The sequence below is a fragment of the Anopheles gambiae genome, chromosome 3 (assembly GCF_943734735.2).
Source record: "Anopheles gambiae chromosome 3, idAnoGambNW_F1_1, whole genome shotgun sequence".
In the NCBI taxonomy this organism is placed as follows: domain Eukaryota; kingdom Metazoa; phylum Arthropoda; class Insecta; order Diptera; family Culicidae; genus Anopheles; species Anopheles gambiae.
The window spans coordinates 50,509,018-50,532,032 of record NC_064602.1 but is presented as its reverse complement, the minus strand read 5'-3'; the positions used below and the strand labels follow the sequence as shown (position 1 = coordinate 50,532,032).

The 23,015-nt window shown below is 35.4% G+C and overlaps 1 protein-coding gene across 3 annotated transcripts in view; it reads left to right on the top strand.

Moving 5' to 3' along the window:
- The first annotated feature begins 487 nt into the window (after nt 1-487).
- The window catches only part of LOC1279664 (roundabout homolog 2), a 37,526-nt gene continuing 14,998 nt past the window's right edge, over nt 488-23,015 (top strand). The window contains exons 1-2 of one of the 3 annotated variants that reach the window (XM_061654532.1): nt 488-609; nt 6,876-7,184. In XM_061654532.1, coding sequence (XP_061510516.1) covers nt 7,100-7,184 — 85 coding nt within the window. In that variant the 5' untranslated portion in view covers nt 488-609; nt 6,876-7,099. Of the gene's footprint in view, nt 610-1,175; nt 1,459-6,861; nt 7,185-23,015 lie in introns of all 3 variants that reach the window. The other 2 variants (XM_061654531.1, XM_061654533.1) reach the window with 2 other exon arrangements.

Sequence of the window (23,015 nt, the reverse complement as noted above, 5' to 3'; positions counted from 1 at the left end):
TGATCAAAAGATATATGGTTCACATGACAAGAAATTAGAAACAAGGGCTATAAAGTGCGATGTACATATGATTTATACATGTATCTTTTATTAGTTGCAGTATGGTTGGAGTTCTGAGACTTAAGCAAAACATCCATTTTATTTTGTATTGTTGGTGATTAAGCAAGTTTTGGAAACTTTGGTAAATTCAATGTGAAATTAAATTCGATTAAAAATTTGAAATTAAATCAAACAGTGAAATTAACATGCTATGCGGTAAACTAAGATTTGGTATGTATTAAAATTATATTTATTTTTGTGTATATTATTCCAGAAAAATACTGCAAATTATATAGGTCTTATATAGTCAGCGAATGATAAACAAAATAGAAACCTGCAATTAATACAAAAGTGGATGGAAACCCTGGATGCGTCGCGATTGATGATGCGTTCGGGTCGGATTCGTTCGGGTTTCAAAGCGCCAGGAAAAGACGAACAGCATCACACGCAATTATTTGTTAGTCGTAGTTTGTCTTTCAAAGTTGACGGTTTTGCATTTTGGATTCTGTGAAAATGCGGTGCTGAATCTTTGCTCGATTATTGAGTGATTACGGCAACAGCTAAGGTTTTGTGAGTGTTGATATGTTTATACTACAGCAAACAATGTTCCAGCCTTGAATTATGTTAATGTTATTGTTAATGTTTCATTTTATTTGTTCGCCACAAAACTATATAAATTAACAAATCAGCTATAAAAAGGTTATGAGACTATGTGATATTAATAAAATAAAAATATCATAAGCAATGGCAGTTATTTCCGCATAGCTTCAGTTCCCAATCAATAAGTACGAATGGATATAGCAGAGTGTTTCAATGCGTGTTAGTTTATGCGGATGGTTGTGTTACACGGATTAAGAGAATAACTGTGAATGTGTAAAACAGTGATGTAATTTTGAGTCATACTGGAAAATCTGCTCCTTGCATGATGATATGAAGGGAGATGTTTTGATTGTTCCGTGATGATTCGATCGATTGATTGAATGATGGAACGGATGATACAGTATCGTCATTTTACTATAGTTTTATAATCCACTACCGTAACAGACGACTGTTTGAATAAATTGTGCGTATTTGTGTTGAAATGAAAATCGATTGTGAATTCTTTAAATATGATCAATCTGAAATTGTAAATCTAGTAAAGTGATTTGTTGTGTATATGTCGCAGTGAATGTTATTTAAGCTACGACCAAAAATGTTGTTTTTACTATTAAATGTTTGAAATTATAAAGTGTATGAAAATTGTGCGCATTGTGATGTGAAATAAAATACTTCTCCGATGAGAAAATAGCTTAATAGTAACCTAGGCAACAACCCATGTGAACATACAGCAAAGGATTATCGTTCGTCTTTATTGGCGGGAACAGCTTCCAGAGATTTGCTTCATACATAACCTCTTGTAGAAAATTTTAGCAAACCATGGTAAGCAAGTGGAATAGTATTTACACGGAGTTAAAAGAAAATCTTTTGGTCTATATATCATATATACGAGGATGAGCTCAATACAGTTCGGAATTATGATTAAAGCAAAAAAAAAAAGAAGCAATGTACTGTTGATCTGCAGTACATAGTTGTCCCATGCTTTACCCGGTTTCCATGCCACGATAGTACTATCAACGTTTGATTTAAGAATTGGAAAGTGAAAAAGGAATGATAGGAGTTATAGCTTTCCGTACGATAGGATTAAGAACAATTTTTTCAGGATTATATGGTGATTACTTTGAGATTTCTTTCCGTTTCGAGCGAAAACGTTTTCTCGTTTTTTCTCCAAATCTTGGATGGTGAAATGAAAGTCTTTTATGCATGTTTCATCCTGAGCTCTATTACGTGTTCTGGAAATTCAGAAAAGTTTTCATTTTTATAAGCATTACTATCATTTAATCTCCATTGTTGTTTTACACTCATATAAAATTTAGCTCAATAGTGCGTTTTGAATTAGTTACCATTCCGATATTTGGCAATAATATTTAGAATGAATGTTAGTAAAGCCTTGACCATGGGATAATTGTAACCAAAATATTGTCAACATATTCTCAGAAGTTGTTTTTGTTTACAAACCAGGGCTATGCAATTCGATCCTGTAGTGGAATTAATGGCGGCATTAATAAAATATTGTGATTGTAACAACTCTTGATTGACAGATGGAGCAACAAAGGACCAAGTCAAAGCAAAGAAGAGCGATAGTGTTAGGAAAGAAAGCAAAATAAGGTTCATGATACCCCTGAATCATGCTATACCAGCAATAGGTTGGGTATAAAAAAGCGGAAGAGCATGAAAGACGATCTGAACTCTTCTTAATTTTGTGCCGGCTCTTTGATGTATATCTCGATGGCTTATTGCCCGGTTTGTTGTTACAAGTTCCGTAAAAATTGCATGAACTTGATGGGTGTTTTATTATTAAAATATTCAATGGGCTGTTTTCTTTTGGCCCTTGCCGTAGATGCTAAACATATGACGTTTGTTTTTGTTTGTGTTTGACGAGGTAGCTGTAGTTTTTGTTATAAATATAATCACAAAGTCCATAACTCGCAATGTTGTATAAATAACAATGAAAATGCTGGGAATGCATTTTTTCTAAAAATATTATTGCAAAAATAGAATATTGCTTGATTGTAACTAATAAAAACTGTAATCAATGCAAAGTAAAGAAAGAGATTATTCGGTAGAAGATGTGTTGTAGCTAGAAACTCGAATAAGAAATAGTTTTGTCGTGTTGATATAGATCAGGTATACCAGGAGCAGAAACGACTTTTGTATAACTTTCCTCAACATTGAACATTTTTACAGCATTAATATTGCATTAGGTCAGAACTGTAAATTGAAACTTTTAATTTTGAAACAGTTGCTTGTTGATGAAACAGCAGCTCATCGTGCTTAAAAGATGTGTTTTTTCGTGAAAAATTTTTTGACTGGATCACAAAAAGAGAGCGATTAGCAACAACATAGACAAATATTGACGCACAAGCTGTGTCTTACCAAGCTGATGGCAAAAACAGCCAAGGGGCAATGCAATTATTGGCCCAAACGAAACAGCACATGGTCGTGGATGATGAGATTTGCGGTAACCGCAACAATTTCTGGCCTCGGTTCGCGAAAGTTAAACAACAGACAACAGCTAGAAGAAATGATGAATATTGTTTAGGGCGATATTTGGGGAAGAAGGGTAGTTTCCAGAGAAATTTGGAGCAAAATGTGCAAGAAAACGAAAACGGCTATGCTTAGCTACTGATTCTAGCTAAACATTAGTCTAAATGATAGCCCTAAGGCGTCGCATTAGCATTCTTCTTGCGAGTGGTTGCAGGAAAAGTGTTGATAAGATGGGAGGCTTTTGTTTGATTATAAGTATAGGAATAATTAGATGAGGAAGTACAATGTAAATGTACGAAACATAAGGTGGATTTAGTAATAATGGATTGCTCGATTTATAACAGAGTAATTCGATTAGTTAATGAGAGTTTTTGATAAACTATGTTGTTGTACACTTGTATAGTTTGTACAATGCACTTAAAACAATACATTTGATGTGGGTTTTCCTCAAGACTATGAAGCCATTATTATTCTACCTCTCTCCGAACCGTTTCCTGTTGTGTTAAGGAAAATAAATAAGAGCATAAATAAATAAAATAAAAAAAAGTGTTTGTGGGCTAAGAGTGTTTGTGGGTTAGTACTACTAACGGATTACAACCGTGGACGGAATATTCCTCAACTCGTTTAATTCTTTGTATTATCTACTAACTATGAAATATGCTGGGTCTTTCTCAGTCGATAGAGAAATGAGCCACATAGTGATTCTTTGTCTCCCTACCACAATTTTGCCATGCTTCCGCTTTGCATTGGTGATTAATCTTATTGCCAGATCAGCAGTAAAAACATATTCACCCTCTTCGTACAATGACGGTAGGACCAGGAATTATTGTGGGAAAGGTCGCATGCGTTGGTTCCCGTTTTGGTATACTTTTTCAACAACTTACACTGGCTAATCGTTCCGAATCGTTTGTGTGTTTTCTTAGCTCGAATGCCAACCAGCATGCAATAGTTTTGTAGTTTGTTTTCCTTTTATTTTTTCAATGCGTGCAACATACAGAAGGCGGAGAGTGTGCTTGCTTTGCTCGGGAAATCGGTACTGCCTAAAAAAAGGTTGGGAGCGATTGAATACGTTGCAGAAGAGCTGCAAATTTGTTCGCAGCTCTATTGCCAGCTTCTATGATTGAAAGGGATCGCATTGGAAATGGACTAGGACTTCAATTTTGGGATTGAACTGACCCCAGCTGTACTGTATGTTTTGTTTTCACATTTCAGTTTCTCTTTCATTTCTTTTATCATTCCATCCACCCTGTGTCGAACTGTTGTTAATGTTACGATGAGGTTTTTTTTGCGCAAGTAAGGAAGGGCAAAGGAAATTTGAAAACCGAAAAGAATCTTGCTAGAATCCCATAAATTAGTCATAGAATCTAACGTGGCATTTTTGTTGAGCTTGATTCTTTGGACATAAAACGAATGTATGTGTAAGCGCTGGGAAATCGTTCGTCTCTGTTTCCTGTTTCTTTGGTTTACCTGCTGTATAATGATATCTTTGTGCATCGGGTACGCTTTTTGAAGTGCAAAGAAGTGTCCTTAGATTGTATATTGTATAAGTGAAAAAGTCATGCTGCTGTACTGAAAAGTATTAACACAAATTTATTTAGATCACTCGAATTGTTGGCACTATTAGGAACGTTTCTTCAACAAGGATACATAAAACCAGTACAGCCATGCTAAGTGTGAACTGTCTCAGCTGTTATAAGGAAAATGTCTGGTGACCGTTTGTGTGTAGAAGAAAGATCAGCTATAAATAGAAAGAAAGATACCGGCGTGAGCAATTAAGGCATTTGCTACAAGGGAGACGCACCATTGATGACTAATGCAAAAGCGGCCTCTAAAATTGCGTGCCGATGACACACGGTCTACGCGTAGAATGGTTGCTTGCGGAAGAAAGTGGGGTTTGAATGAACACATTCGCCATAACAAATCGTGTACGGTTTAACAGCAATTTGTAGTCCAAACTAGGGATCAAATGGAACAAATCTAAAAATCTCAATGCATGTTTTCTTGAAACTATTAATTTGTACGTTATTTGTAAATGATTACATCTGCTTTCAAGCATCTTAAGTTGTACGTAACAAATACAGTATACGCATAGGAGCATAGAACAATATGTTAAATGCAAATTTATGTAACTTTTTATGCGTCCAACTTAAAGACCTTATAAAATGATATATTAACAGATGCCTTCTGGAAGAGAAAGGATTGATATAGGTTTCTTGTCCGATGAAAACTTTTTAACACAACTTATGCGGATTAAAACCTTTTTCCCCATTTATGTTGGAATGTTAGAGAAGAGTTGACTAGGATTTGTTATGCTTTGGTTTTTTTATTCTGCTGTATGCATTTGCTGTGGTTTAGTTGTTACAATGCAGTCACACTAATGCTGATAAACGACAGCATCAGTCTGTTAGCGCATAGCCCAATAACCACCATCCGCCGTCTCCCAGTTATTATTCATATCAACACGGTAAGAATTGACTACGGACTGCCACCGGAGAGTTCAGGAGTGTTGTTCTGTTTGTGCTCAAGTGTCGACGGAAAATGTGGAGAGTGCTATTGAAAAATCCTCTGCTCGGTCTCGGCTGTTTACCAAGCATATGAAGGTGCGTGTTGCAGTGGAATCTGTGGATTCATAAAGCAGCATGAGGTCGGATTGGCTGGAAGGTACTGAGTTGGGTTTCAGGATATATCTCGCCAAGGATCACGGGGGGCAACAATATTGCTTAGATGTTTTTTTTTTTCATTCTTCACCTCAAGTTTACCTCCTACTGCAAATTGTTTCTCTCTTTACGTTTGTACCCAACGCACCTCAAAGTGCCCTGGAAGCCGCATAGACAGATTATTTTCTTTCGAGTTTAGAAAGCAACACAGAAATACAGCGGTTTAATAAATCAGCATTAGCGGCACTGTGATACAAATGTGAAAAGAGATGAAAAATAAAATTCATTGAAGAATTCCAACAATGGAAACGTCTTTTGTGAAGCGTTAAAAATGCCGAGGTTTTTCTTGCTCGCGTCATGCTTTATAACCAATACTTTCGTGTTCAAAATCGTGTGAAATTTATTTCTTCTTTTGAAAAAAATACTGGAAACTTGGTTGCCACAATGTACTTTAAATTACCGTTCAGGCCTAATGCAAATAAACAGACATACAGGAATATTTTCGGTGTGTAAGCTCGTAAAATGTTTACTAAATTTCAAATCGAATCTATTTGTATCGGTGATGTTGATGTTAAAGATAAGATTCCATAAAGAGCTATATTATATTCCACAAGTCAGCTTTCCATTGAGCAGCGATGTTCCATTCCTGCATTACTTCAATTTAATCAAGCTCACAGTATGAATACAACTATGTTCCATAAGATTACATCAATCGTCTCAATGACAAGAATGTGTAGTGGAAATACATCAGATGGCTATGTGACAATACGCTGTGAACCAGACATCAATGAGATTGCATACTAATCAAAAGATATATTGTGCCACTCAATCAAATTCGCAGTGAACACTGAATACTTGGGATAGAGATAGTGACGACGTAGCACTACCAAAACATAAGTGAAGTTTTGCTTCATTGTATAAAAGAGCCTTGTAACACGTATTGCAATGTTCCACGTGGTGTCAAAATGTTAAAATATCATCGGAAATGAATCACTTTAATCGCATAGCTCTTTGATAGTGTTTAATCGTGTATTTTTTTAAATGTTATTAGGCAGTTTGATTTCATATAATAAATAAATAGTTTATATTTTGCAGTGTAATAACCAAAGATAACATGGAGATGATTTCGAGGTCATGATAATACTCTTCCATAGCAACATGGATCGATAATTAATATCAGTGAACACAGTGTAGTGGAGTGAAGGTGTAACTGAAACAGCATATATGTTATCTGAAACAGCATATATGTTTGAGCATTTCATACGACATTGATATAAACAACGAAGCGGGAAAGATAGGAAGGAGTGAGGGTAATCAAAATGACTTTTGTCACTAAAGATGGCGTGCATCATTTCGTGGCTTGGTTCCTGTTATCTTTGAACGCGATATCTTCGACAGTGCTAGGTAAGTAGTTGTAACAAATTATATCATTTGGTTGAATGGAATGAAAATGTATGGCAGGACATTTTTACAGATGCTTTATTCATGTATGGCACATAATTCTGAGAGCATCGTGTTGATATTGGAGCTTTTTCGTAGATATTGTTTCATGCGTTTCAACATATTTGTTCTAAGTTGTTTATATATTCTGTGCTAACAAAAGGTGAATCTTTTATACATGCATTAATTTCGCTGTGAAATGTTAGACTTGCCTTAACACGTAGGTCGTATTAAAAAGAATACTTAATTGGGCACAACTAGCATGTGAAAGATTAAAGCTTGAAGATTACTTTTTGTCAATTTCATAATATAGGACTGATTGCTTCATTTATGCTGATTGATTAGTTTTTGTATTGTGATGTTTTATATAAAATTGTATTTATAAAGTTGAAGATTTACATTTTCGGTTGACAATTTGAGGAATAATAGTGTCATCGTTAGTTCAAGTGGCATTATTTACAGTGGGTATAATCTTAAAAAAATAATGGTCACATGGAAGTAGGTTTGTAAGAGTTTTGTGATTTCGGCAAAATGTATATGTATATAATATATGCTTTTTGTTATTTCCTAGAGAATAAAAGATAAGACTTCTTTTTGAATGAGAAGAAAAATAATCCATACCGCAAGAATAAGTATATGTGTAAGTTTCCCCCTTTGATTCCACATATTTTTGATTAAACCCAAACCCAATGCTTTCCTTCTGGTTGTCTAATTAATTTTTGAAGCTAATGCTTTCTTGGAAAAGTGCAAAGAAGGGTGAGATGTTGATCTGCTTTGGATGAACTTGGGTTATTTTTCTTGCATATCTTACATAGAATATTCGATGATTTTGATATTTTCCGAGTCGTTGTTTATATGTTAAAAATAAACAGCTGTGACACAATCAAGTAATGAGCAGAATTAGAAGCGACAAATCAATGAATGGTGTTTCATTATGTTGTATAAATCAGTTTTTGAAATTTTATTTAATTCACCATATGTGTTAACTACAGCGTGCTTTAAGTGCAAATAGATATTCTTAATCCAATTAAAACTAAAATAACATAAATCTACCATCCTACAAACTGTTGCATATCCGAGCATTATGGTCATAGTACATTTTAATCCATCCCAACGCAGCATAGGGATTACGACACAACTGCTAGCCACACGCGCACATGCGGGGAAAAGGGTCCCTTCAAAGAAAAAAAGTGGGGTGATGTGACGGCAGGGTCTCTAGAGTGTGAGTAACGAAAGGGAAACAAAAAAGGGAACTATAACGAATTGATCCAGCTAATCAACCAGCGAATGTTTCACAAAGAGACATTTCATAATTTTGTGTATCCCAGTTCGATCTGCTCATGAAGGAAAAAAGCGGTGTAGTTTACTGCACGAATCTAACGGTATACGGTCAACATTGTCATGATAAAGGTGAATTGTTCAAACGAACCTTTCAATATTCACCATGCTGCTAGGGGATTTCTTCAATTGTTAATGATTGAAAACATCGAAAGTGCGTCAAAATGCGGGAACAGCGGCTTAGGGTTCCAAAAATGGGGTTCGACTTTTGTCACACACCAGGTGGTAATGTCACACAGTGATGTTCCGCAAAACCAAATGAATAGTTGGTTGTTGCACAAAATCTTTTGTGAATTGCGCTGCATTTGGTTGAAGAGATCTAGTAAGAAAAAATCGGAGTCCATATCTAGTTTGTTTTATGTTAAAAATTATGTATCAAAAGAGAAGAAAATGTGGCAGCTTTTACGATTTATTAATGTCCTTTTTTGATGTTGTATATATGCTGGCAAAAAATAATTAATTAAATCTGTAAAATCAAAGGAACAATATTCGGTATGAAGAAGTATGAAGTGTTGGTTTGCCATAGTCAAAGAAACATCTTGAGCTAAAATACCGTGTGAGAGCAGTTTCTGAGCCTTTATGCTGATAGCATCTTATTTACACTTAGCTGGTTATGTTGACGGTTACTTTCATCCGGAAATTCAACGTACTTAAAAAAATCGTTTAGAATTTTATGGTTACGGTGCGCTGTGTAAGGATACAGTAAGAAAGCCGACAAGCATCAACTCATTAGGCTAATGAAAAGATCTGCTTGAGCAGATTAGCATGAAAATAGGAAGACTTCCCGTGCCGTGCCGTAGAGCTCAGAACCGGTGCGACTAGCTAATGTTTTGTTTGTTTTTGGTTGTGGTACATTGGAAAATTGAAAGAGAAGACCGCTAAAGAATATCGAGATATCAAGTCCAGTGTATGTTGGTACAAGAGATATTTTAAATTATGTGCAAATGATTATATCAGTATTAGTCTCGTCATGAGATGTCACATTTTGGAATATTTGTATAAAGGATGATTTAACTTCCCATAAGACTCAGAAGTTTTGTAGAAGGTAATGGAAAAATGTAATGTATACTCCCAACAAAATATCTAAGTACGATTCTTCGATTATATACACGTTCGATTATCATACATTAATTAAAGGAAAGTAAATGATGGATGATGAAGTCGTAGGATGATTCCCGTGAATGAAACAGTCATTAGTTAGTTGTTTTTGGTAGGCAATACTGTAATACTATCTCCATTAAGGTAATTATTGGTTCCATCGTTCCACTTCTATAGAGTAGGGTATTGAGATTAAAAGCTTCTTTGTTAGTGAATGTTGTATTTTTTCACAAGCCAAACCATTGATTGATTATTGGTAAGCATACGCATTTAAGCTGTTTCTTTTTTTTTGTACAGAATATATAGTTAATGTAATACAAATACATATTTTTTCATATTTTAAAGTTATTTTCCTTACTTTGAAGAAAATGGCCACATTCAGAGGTATCGAAGATGCTGCGGGCTCAACATCTTCATAATGCTCTTAGATTTTAGTAAAATACTTAGTAGAGATTGCAAAATGTGAGTAAATAAATAAATCAATGATTATCTGTGAAGGAACTTCTATTACATTTAACACTAGAACCGCCGATGGGACTTTTTTGTCCCATCGCATTCCAGAAAGGTGTGTTATTCCGCTTGCCATCGTGACAACTCATTCAAAATTTCTGACTTTTATTTATTTTTAACGATCTATTGAATGCACCTATAAACAAAATTGTATCTCATATGGTAATTAAAAAAATCATTTTCAACCTAAAACAGCCATATGGGACATTTTTGTCCCATAAGCAAAATTAATTGTGATGGCTGACATCCCTGCTGTCACCGAGTGACGGGTGTACTTGTGCAAGTCTGGCAGCACTGGCGTGTACGCGTTTTCGTGACAAGGCATGTCAATACGAATAGAACAATAAAAGTGCGCGAAAGTATTCAATTACATACGTGCTTTTACTCTTGCTTACTACGTGCTTATGTTTTCGCTATATTCAATCGGCTAGTCTATAAAAGCATTCTACCGTACACTCTAGCGCAATTTTATTAGTAGCACTGGTTTGTCTGAGTGTCCCTTATAAAGATTTATTATTCCTAATTATGAAGTTTATCAATTATTTTGCCACATGAAACCCTTAGGAAATAATTAACATGTCTAAATATGTACACATAACGAATGGGGCAATATTGTCCCATATGGCGGTTTTAGTAAGATTGAAAAGTCCGGCGGTTCTAGTGTTAAAGTATACAAGTTGATCACAAAAACATAACATAAATGTGTTTTTTTCTGGAAACGAGCCTATAACAACTATAGGCTTAAATAATAGATAAATGAAAAAATGAATTTTTATGTTATATTTTTCAGATATATTTCAGAATCAGGTAGGGTATCTTCAAAATTGATCAAATTTATGAGCAAAACAAAATTTCAATCTTACGCACCCTAGTGGATCTAATTTTACTATTAAGGGAACTTCTAAACTATTATTCAATAAGCTGAAACCACGTCCACTGTGCCATATATTTAAAAAAAGTCATAGGTTTTGGATTGTACGAAATGTTAGAAATGATGCTTACTATTCCTAAATTTACGGCTGCATGAACCGTCGTTCCAAATGGCCAAGATAGTTTTATGTACGCATCAGGACGTGGAAAGCAATAGGATGTGATAAAATACTGTAAACCTCTTCAGTTTTCAACGTTTTTTATTGATAAATTTTAAATCTTACCCTTCATGGTGTCCATATTTCCCATATGAGGTCTTACCCGAAAATTTCAATACAACACGAAAATAACATGTTTTTAATTCAAGAAAAAAACATAAAAGTCGATAGAAACATAAAAATTTCAACACATTTTCTGATAAAACATGAGTGTAGCTATTCACATTTGCATGGTTGCTGTAGTTATACATCCCTAGATGTTTAATATTTTCCTTAATGTGTCCGTCTTTGCCTACCTTTCCCTATCAATACAAACAATATATGAGGAACCGTTCAGTTCTTTACATTCACTGTTCTTCTAGAAATAACTAATTAAACATATAATTTAATCATTGCTCGACCAGCTTTGCGTTGATTTACTTTCTACATGCCGTGTAATTAGTTGGTTTACTAGAAATTGATTTCGATTTGCTTAAAAAAATTAAAATGTTAATCTAATCACTAGATTAAAGAGAATCAATCACGAATGGTACAAGCAATATTACGTTACAGCGAGTAGTGTGTGAACTATTAATCTGTTTTGTTAAAGAATTGTTTTCATCAGTGAGTCATGAGTATGACTATCATGAGTATCTGAAATGAAGCGGAAGCCAACTAAGAAAAACTAGAGGAGGAGTTGTTGCTGGATGTCACGAAATCAGACATCGTAAGGGTTTCGACTAGTAAACGAATAAATTAAATTGTGGCCGCCCTTGGTTGATGCTCTTGAACCAAATCATCCGATTGAATTTCGCAAATAATTTGATAATTGTCCGCTTTTTTTTAAAACGAGACATTAAGTACAAAAATGCAGTGTACTTTGAAAGAGAAATTTGTGCAATTTCGTCGTTTGACCCATTTCAAGAGCGATGTTTTGTTTGTTGTAATGTTCTGTCATCTTGTCGCATTCAGTAATAGGATTCTAATATCCCAGAGGCATTGTAAGTCAGTAACAGACAATAGAGAAATTCACATTGGCTCGAGGTAATGTCTGTTAAAATGTAAATGTAATCTAAAGGCAAATTAAATATAGATCCAAAAAGAACAATCAACGGAGATACATTTATTATAAAACATTTAGAGCTTTTAAGAGCAACTCCAGATTATTATAATCGAAGTCACACCAATTTTTTATTTTTGTTTTCAATAAATGATGAATATATTAACAAATAAACTATAAATAGAAACGAATAAAAGAAATTTAATGAATTGAAAGATTTTTTAAACATTTTAAAGTTTTACACAAATAAAGCTGGATCTACCAAATGATTTCAAAATGTGGGTTGAATATCTTTTATATCAGAGTTGCATCTGGCTTTAATACATAAAGGGATTGTGTAATACCGAATAATTAAGTAAGTAAGTTGTACTTACTATACTGGATTATTTTCATAATTTACAGAATTCATTATGGTGTAGGAGTAAAAAGTTTTGTACACTTATTAATATTTAAACAAACAAAAAAAATAGTATCATATGAAAGTAAGCTAATGATAAATGTATATCTTTTGTAAACAAATGATTTCTATTATTGGGGCCCTTTCCGTTTGAAGCTCGTAGGCCAAGGTGGATTAAAAATATCAGGTGGTGGATTAGGGCCTTTGGGGGGTCGCCATAGTTGAGGGACTTTACGTCATTTTAGAACCGTTATCCATTGGTTTTCGCACACAAAGCTTAGCAAATAGAACAGATTTCTTTATTCTTATGTGCATTTTTGTGTGTCTATTGATTTTATCGAAAAAATGAAATATATTAACAAAAGATTTGATGATTTGTTCATGCACGAAATTTAAAATCATGTTAGTATGAGTTCTAATCTTAAGTAAATTGTTCATGCGGCTCGTAGATAATGAGGAATTAATGTAAAAATTGAAAAAATAATGATTTCTTAATTTTTATCATCAAAAATGTCAAAAACACAATGAATTATAGAATAAATTCACGGAATAACGCAAAATAACACACTTGACTCCATGTTTTAATGTTAAATAAGAACTCGCAAAGTCCAAAATATATTTTAAAGAATATTTATTCGAAAAAATGGAGTAGATAAATTATATGAACTAATTTAATTAATGTAAACAAAGTTTGAATCCTGGGGACCTTACGTCAAGTGACGAATTGTCAAAATGCACTATCCAGTCAGACAGCCTTCTGTTAAATTACCCATTCGAGCAGTTTTGTGTCTGTCATAACAGTAATTTTAGAGCAATTTAGCGGTACGAAGTGTTGTCGTTTGTTATCAGTGAAAAGATGTAAATTAGAACAAAAAGAGTATTGTTTTAATGATCTTTTAGTGGAAGAAGACATCGGCGGCGTGTTTAAAACTGTTAAATGTAAAAAACAGCCGAGAAATTGCATTTATTAGTGCTATTTGTGCACCACCTTCTCCGGATGAAGCGACTGTTCAAGTCGAGTTTGCTTAAAAAATACATGGTAATCGTTTGTATAAGTTAAGGACAATGATTGAATAAAAGCATTCAACTGTAATATAATACATTCCGTGTTATTTATTAACATTTTGGCCGACAAAAATAAAAATAAAATAGAGGAAGGAATAGGATCTGTCAAAACTGCTCGAATGGGTAAATTAACGACTGCTAATTTACCATTAAATTACTCTTAAATTACCGGTAATTTAGTGGTAATATAGGGGTAAATTAAGTCCGATTTGTCTGACTGGGTAGAGTCCACCACCTGATATTTTTAAATCCACCTTGCTCGTAGGCTGAAATTTCAGCCTGTCAGCTGTTTGCATTGTATAGCAGTTTTCGAGCAGCTATCTAAGTGAGTATAATATACAGGTGGGCTTATCCCAAGGTGTATGAATTTAGAAGGCTGATTTTTATCGCCTCTGCTTCTGAATGAAGATTGTAAGAGTGTTTTGAGTATTCGTCAAGCCTCCAGAAAGCTCGTTGGAGCAAAAGTTTTCACTCGTTCTGTCAAAAAGTGATGTTCAAAATTGGTTATGAAAAAATGCTATGAGACCACCTGGACTACATACACTTTGATTCCAGATTCGATCACCTAATTTCTTTAATGCACCTTGGGATAAATGTAAACAAACCCGTGTTTTCGAGCAGGTACTCGAATCTAATTCTAGCTTTTAGGCTAAAATTTTCTAGACTGAAAATCGCAGGCTAGTTTTTTGTGTGGTTTTGTATGGATTGTTTACATGATTTCAGCCTCCAACTGTCAAACTCCATAATAAAACTAACTAGAATCGTGAAGGCCCCCATTAGCATGAAATAAACCAAGATATAAGAATATAATAATTTTATCTTCGAACCCATACCCATTTACCATGATGTATTTTTTTTTTCAATAACATTCCTACCGTATAAATTACCATTCCTACGTAATAAATGTACATAGTGTACCTTAGCCTATATAATTGATTAGTTAGTATTGATTATTCTATGGCATTCAAAACACCTATGCTAGTGATCAGTGATAATTCACTTGATGAAAAGTTAAACTCCGCATTGTTTGTTTGCATTTTTGCTCATTATTTAACTCGATGGGGGTGTTTTCGGTGCTGCATAAGCGAGTGTCTTCGTTTGTTGGAACTGCATGATACGGACCACCACTGGCCTAGAAGATATTGTTACCAGAAGTACATTTGATATCATTTGTAGAAATCAAACATATATTCAAATTAACATGTCAAAAGATGTATGCAATGAATGTATTATTCCTTTACTATAGTACATTTTGTGGAAACTTGGAATTTTCAGCAAATTTGAAAATAACTTATTTGTACATAATTTTACAGTATAACTGGTTGTAACAACCAAATATACTCGGGCGGTTTAGTTTATACTGTCTTTGGTCTTCAAATAGCCGCTCAATAGGGAATCAGCTCATCCTCCGTAGTAGTATATCGTTTTCATTTTTGCATCCCTACGAGCATTTTCATCGTAAATCTCAAACAAATCATTTATGTTTACCCTAGTGTGGTATAAATCAAGGACATTATATTCTAGATTAAAATGACAGCACATAGTCCCTAGTAACGAATACAAAGTCACAGAGACCTTAGTATAAAAAAGGGATATCATGATATTGAGGGGTCTAGAATCAATTTAAGTCGCTCTATGTCATTCTTCCAATCGAGAAGAATTTGAATGACTTCCATCCTCTTGTGCAGTGTCTAATTGAATCATATTTGACTGATAGCGTGAAGATATTTTCGCTATCTACCTTTTGGCTTTCATTAGAATGTGACAGGCAAAAGGGATTTAAATGTAGAGGCAGAGGAGTCATAAATTGCCTTTCGCAGGAGAGATGATAGTGATGCATTCTCAAGCGATTGATTGTAATTAAATGAAGGTATTGAGTATGATAATTACCATGTTGAAAGTTGTAGATGACATTATCTTTTCATAAGATAATAATTATCAATGTATAGTTTACATTTTATCCTTTGTCTAACGAACATCGTTGGGCAAATGTTGGCTTTATTAGGTGACATATTTTATACAATTTATTGTAAATTTAACAGTATTCGTTAACCTCACTTTCTCTTCTCGTGGTATTTTCTGAATCGTCCAAATCAAACTTAGATAACTCCCATCGAAAAACATACAGAAGTGAGAAAACCCATGAGCTTTCAAAGCTTGTTCTTTAGTAGGCTAGGGAGGAAAGGTAGGTAGGAAAATCACTGATTAATCGATAAATACTCAATAAAGTGATGAATATTTCACAAATTCATTGAATTCGATCAATACCGAAGATAATGCGAATAACCCAACGGTACATGGGCATTGTATTGAAATGAAATATTTAGAGCTTTTGCAGATAACAAGGTATAATAGTAGCGAATGTAGGAAGTAGACGCAAAGTTTCTATAAAAAGCTGTGTAATAATAAATAAAATTCTTTTGATAACAAACATCATATGGATTATATACTGTTATTCATAAGGATTTGCTGTCATCATTGTGACTTCAGGTCCTGTGTATTTTAATCTGGGCTTTTTTGCCTTCTTGCGGAACTTCAGGAACTTGATCCGTTCGAACCAAACATTGAATTTGCTTAACAACGCCCTCAAAACGGTATGTTTTTCTGTGAAATTGTGCGCCTCAGTCCAAACCAAAGTCATTTATCTATAGTCTACGACTATTGCAATATGGCCTACTCTTTCGGAAAGGTGTGCAAATGGAAACAGGATGGAAATCTAATATTTACCATACAACAATGATGATTACATCAACCAGGCGACTGAACAGTCATTGTCTAAGAGCACTGCGTTAGCATAGATACAGTATCGGACAGAAAGATAGGGCATTGGTTTTTTAACGCACCATGCACCCGTTGGGTCAAGTTTATGTGTGGTTTGTATGTGTTTGTGTTTGTGTGTGTGTGTATGTGTGTGTGTGCATGTGTGTGTGTGTGTGTGTGTGTATGTATGTTTGAATGTGTATTGATGTGTGTGTTTGTTTCACAAGTAGGTCGTTTCGGATAGATTTGTCAGTAGTTTTTTTGTGTTTTGGGTTAGGTTTTTGTTGTAATTTGCAGGACCACCGCCCTCGCGAGCAGTGATCCCTATTCAAAAATGCAATAAGCTCAGTTTTTGATCTTATTGCCGTCGCCCACGATGACATTAATCATGCGTTGACGCATCGACATCACCAGATTCTGGATCGTTTCAGGTGGAATTTTGCTCCACACCTCTTGCATGTGATCGAAGAGATGATCCAGATCTTCCGGTATGTTTTTACCCAGCCTCTTCTTGAAAATTGCCCAGAGGTTCTCAATGGGATTGAGATCCGGGCTAAGGGCTGGCCACTTCATTGTTTTGACATTGTTGTCAGCAAGCCAAGTTTGGACAGTCCCGGAAGTATGCTTAGAATCGTTGTCTTGCATAAACATCCAAGACCGAGGAAGGTTTTTCCTAGCGTGTGATAGCAAATGAGTATCAAGAATATCTCGATACCCAAACCGATTTAAATTACCGTGGATTCGAACCAACGGACCCATCCCATAGTAGGAGAAGCATCCCCACACCATGAGACTACCACCGCCATGCTTGAAAGTTTTGAAGCAGTACTTCGGATCAAGAGCACAATTAACAGGGCGCCGAACCAACCTACGTCCGTCCGACCCCTGTCGATTGAATTTTGACTCGTCTGACCACAAAACCCTGCGCCAATCCTCTTCATCAAAGAACATGTGCTCAATTGCAAATAACACCCGTGCGTTTTTATGCGCAGGTGTTAAATTGGGCACTTTGCGTGGCACTCGCGCGAGTAGCCCGGCACTGACCAATCTTCGCTGAACTGTTCTCGGCGTCACCGCCAATTTCAGTCTGCCTCGGATCTCTGGTGCCGAGCTAAACGGATGTTTCTTCGATATGTTAACAATCTTACGGTCTTCCTCCGCCGTGGTCTTCCGAGGACGTCCGGGTGACTTGCGCGTTTCGGTTGTCCGAAGCGCGTTCGCCACAAAAGTGCGCGATCGTTCCATCACGAACTCGATCGTTCTGCGCTTAATGCCAGCAGCCGCCATTCGCTTAATGATATGGCGCTGATAATCGGTACAATGTTTACCTCGACCCATTGTAATAAAAATTGCTTGCTTAGACCGTCAAGAACACACTGGTTAAAAACTTGGACACGACTGATGCCGTGCACTGCCTGCGTTCTGCTTTTATACGCGATGAATCACATCGTTGTCGAGCAGCAAAAAAGCGTATGGATAAAAACAATCAATGAGTAAGCGAGTGAGCATGTATCCATTCAAAACCAGAACAGAATACTGCCGCGCTCATGAAACAAAACGCCCATTGAAAAGAACACCTGCGCGCTTGCTCAATGCACACACAAAGTTTCCCATGCGCACACAACGTTCAACGCAAAGATGCACGCAGGCCTTTCAATGGCGTGTACTGGAGAAACACCTGTGAGGGAATGCCGAGTTCATTGCTATTGTGCGCGTTTTCATTTCGCACCGGTGTCGTATTCACATTCATGAAACAGCACACCTGCGTTCTCGTCCGGGGAACAAGCGCTGCTGTCGATGCAAACTTTAGCATTTATCCAAGTGTGAACGCACGCTGTTTCACATGATAACACACATAAACAGAATGCTTTCAATGCAATATGAAACCATGTCAAGCTACGTTTCTTCAGACAAAAACCCGCGCACTCGCACACACACACACAGACTCGCACACACACACACACACACACACACACACACACACACACACACACACACACACACACACACACACACACACACACACACAAACACAAGTAACGTGGCAAAACAAGTGTACGGTGCGTTGAAAAAACTAGGGTCCTATCATTCTGTCCGATACTGTACCATGTGTAGGGTGTACTTTTGTGCTTTTACATCCCACGCGGAGCGAAATGAGTAAACATCATTTCATTATTCATTTATTTAACTCTCAAATCCTATCTTGAGCCATTTCATGTCTTTTAACTGATGCCGTTTTAAATTGTCGGCCACAGCATTGAAATATGTAAGTATGCTAAAAGGTACTTTTTAAAATGAATTTCATTTTGACAGTGATGTGAGACATGAGCCCTTTTTGTCTACATGGTTGTTAAATAGTATGTACTGTAATCCGTTGCAACACCTAAACAAACAGGTTATGAAACAAGCAAAACTCAATCAAATCGTATCGTATTATCTCCAATGTTATAAAAGCTGTAATACAAGTAAAGATACTCTTTTAGTAGTTTATACCATTGTTCTACAAATTGATAGAAGCGTTACGTTCATGACTGAACATCAATATAGTGCGTTGATCAATCACGCGAAAATCAAACTACCGCAAATGGATACATTTCTCTGACGATTGATCGTTAAAGCTGTGCCTGTGTCTAGATTGGCATTTCATTTGCTTCAATTAATATTTCACGTTGAATGTCCCGCAAGCACAATAACCTGTGATGCTATTTGGAATCAAAGAAAGTGGGGAAGTCATTTCGCTATCCGTTAATAAATTAAAACTGATGCGTATCTCGAAATGATTGCAGTTTTCTCAATAACTTGCTTCGTCAGCGTAGTATCGATACATCGTTGGAAAGAACTAAACTATGCATAAGAATTATTATTAAACAGCTTTGTGTACGTTCAAACTAGAAAGCATCATCGCGATTTTTGTAAATAAAATCATTAATTATAATTTTATCATATTGATTTCGACCGAACGTTAAAAACTATGAACTATGAACTATTTAATTAATCAAATATATTTCATGACAGGAAGCTATGGCCCAAAACCAAACCAAAAAGATATTCATAACATATTTTAGAAATATATCTCAAAGGTGGTCCTTCACCTATGACATTTATGAAAATATTTTTGGAAAAGGCAGCTTTTTTCAACGCCGCATTCATTTATGTTTACATAAAGAACACAAGCATATCCGAGTTCACAGAATCCTCTGGCTAGTCAAAACGCCAAATCAAATAGAACGGATAAAGGCGGCTCAAAGAAAAGGGAAAGAACGCAATAAAAAGTCCCTTCAATAAACAAATATACCAAGCGAAGCAATGTGGTTTATGGTTTACCGTGATCACAGAAAAAAATCTCAACCGTTCATGTAAGTTCTTCAGATGAAATGCCGTTCTTTGCTTACAAACCTGTCTTTGGACTGTTTTTTTTTAGATTATAAGTGAATGGATCATTCATTTTCTAAGCAATTTTTTATGAAAAAGCTTATTTTATGAACTGCTTACCTGATTTATAATTACTTGCTATTCTATTTTCGTTTAGCTTACGTGCTCGTAATTGCTTAGCTTTGCTTTTTGTTCACCTGAAAACCAGTGAAGCAGATATCCGATGAATGAGCTCCACAAGGCATCATAAAGGAACGACGAGCGACGCTGCACAGTTAATAATTATTTCTGTTTGTTTTTGCGGCGTTGAATAAACAGCAGCAGTTTCCAAGGTATTGTTTACGTTCCGTTGTCATGTTCAGTGCCTCTTGGCCATTGTCGTCGCCAATGCAGGATATCGATCAACAACAAACCACTTGTGACGTGTTCGTTTTGAGTGTAAGAATAATTCAGAATTATGAAAAAATAGAAACAGTGTGCTGCAGAAAAAATATATTTTTTAAATTATTATTAAAATTAGCGTTATTATTGCTTTGGCCGTATTTTCTCTAAATTTTTTGAATTCTAAACTACGTTGTATACTTTTAATGAAAATTTTCAAAATTACGTTCGAACAATTTAAAAATAACGACGATAAACACACGATAAAACAAACAACTAAGCGTTTTCTTTTCAACAGTAAGTATTAAGCTTGTGCCTAAAAATCGGTTACCATTACACACATTCGTAAACTCAGCTGTCTTAAGTTGTTCATTTGTCCCGTGTTACTTAGCTAAAGCATTTATTTATGTAATGAAAGTGACATGGTGAATATTGTGAAGCTTTCTTGGATATCTTACCCAAGAGTATAGTAATACAGATATGCATTTTTTCGAAACTAAACATTTTAAATGAAAAAGAAGATGATGGCACAAAATGGATTGTGCGATAATGTGAAAACATTTTCTGCTTAGGTTGTACTGTTGACCAACTTTTGGCTTGGCAAAGTCAAAGATTGAAGCGCAGCAGTTATTTGTTTGTCGCGTTTACCATCATCATGATGAAGGTGAGTACCCATGAGGGAACACGCAAGGGTGGTTTATAGTGTAAACCTTTTACCTCATCCTTTTCTCTGAAGAGCCAACCTTTTACCCTTGATTCGATTTATACGAAAGGTGAAGCAGGACACGGGTAAAGCGCACAACAGCTTTTGGGCTACCATTTCAGCTCTCCTACTAAGAGGGCAAGATAAGTGAGGCTTTATATGTACAGGTTCATCACAAAGCAATATTTGCATTCCACACTGGGTATGTGGTTTGTGAACAAAATGTTGTATGATTTAATCGTTTCAGTCATTTTTTTAAAGATAGTATATTTAAATATTCGAATAGTGTTTGCAATGTATAAAATTATCATTTCTAACTAGATTTGATGTACAAAAAATAAATATACACATGAAATAATTGTCCTAAGCTCCATCTACGTTCAATATGTTGTTTGTACATATTGGAAGTGGATTACCCTAAGGAAAAGTATATTAGGGGCATATTCATTTTTGATCGCAAATCTGTTGTTATTTTAAAGAAACCCATATATAAATGAAATGGAGTGTTTATTTTAAAACTGAAAAGTTGATTGTTTATTGGGTTTCCTGGGAATACTAACATGACAGTATTAAATTTGAAACAGTTTTTAGTGTTGAAGGAAAATTAACAAATTTAAATAACTAAAACTTGCCATCATCATAATGTATTCACATATTGTGCGTTAGTAGCATTGGATCTATATTAATTGAAACCCAGTTTGTTATTTGCGGCACTCTCTGAAATAAAATATTGTTTACATGATTATAATCAATGATAAACATAATGGTACCTTATTCCATCGGATTAACAAATAGATGCATGTGCAGCTGCTCCTGCACAAATAGCCAAATATACTTAACATCGAATCGAGCTTTACTGTGGAACTTAACACGAGGTCTTACCTTCCTGTAAAATATGCCATGTAAACCTATTTCCCTGTCATAATGTTATACTACACCACAAAGGATGAACAAGAACAAAGATGGAAACCGTGTTCGCATCATCAGTTTGTTTATTGATATGTACGATGTGAGTCTTTCGTAAGCTACGTTTTCAACTATTTTCCTATTCCGAACTCATCGTAATAGAGTATGAACATGCATCCGATAACAATCGAATTTGAATATTTAGCACGTATTATTGGGTGGACGGTTTGATCGTTAGAAGAATCCATTGCTTAGTCTAGAGAATGTAAGAAGGAGTATCAGGCGCAAACATTCAGTTTATTCAATAGCGGTATGTAAATGTACTCATGGCAGTCATAACTTTGTCTAGTGACACTCCAGTACATCATTACTATTTTTGTCGAATGCTTTCTATGATTTCAAGGCTCCTTGTGTTGGCATTGCTTGGAGAAATGCTTTCTTTGCTCGACATCAAATAAATGTTGACTTGATCAATAAAAGGTATTTACGACGTTGCTGACCCATAAAGTGTTGTGCATCGGGTTCTAGTGGTAGAAAAGTAATGGATTAGAATTCATGAAAGAAGAAGAATATATCAGTGCAATACAAGCCGAATGACAACGTGTGTTCTTGTTCAAATTCTCTAGCAAAAACGCATACTTTTGTCATCAAAGTTGTGATACGATTAAAAACGAACGTATCTTAGAACTACAACCAGCCGTTCTGAAAATCTGCTGGAGTGGAGTAAGAAAGAGCGCCTTGTCTTTTATTGTATTTTTGACTCTACAAATCTCTATAAATCTTCATCATGCTAGCCGACGAAAACATTGCTCATACATTCACTTGCACATACTCTGCATGCCTTCAGGGCTGCTGGAGACATCTATCTGAAGGAAACTGAATGGTTGTGATTTACACAACATGCGGATTAAATATGGCAAAACTTTAGATTATTATTATTGTTAATTACAATGCAGTTGTCGAGCGAAGCTGGCTGCCGCTGGCATACCATCTTCAATGCGCTAGCGTATCTGCAATGTACTCGTGGCTGTAATAATTCGAGTGCTGTTCTCGTTGAATAAAAAGACGCACCGCATGCATCAGATCCTTTGTGGTAAATTCACTTCGTTGGAATATATTTAGCGAAAGTTTGAGAGTC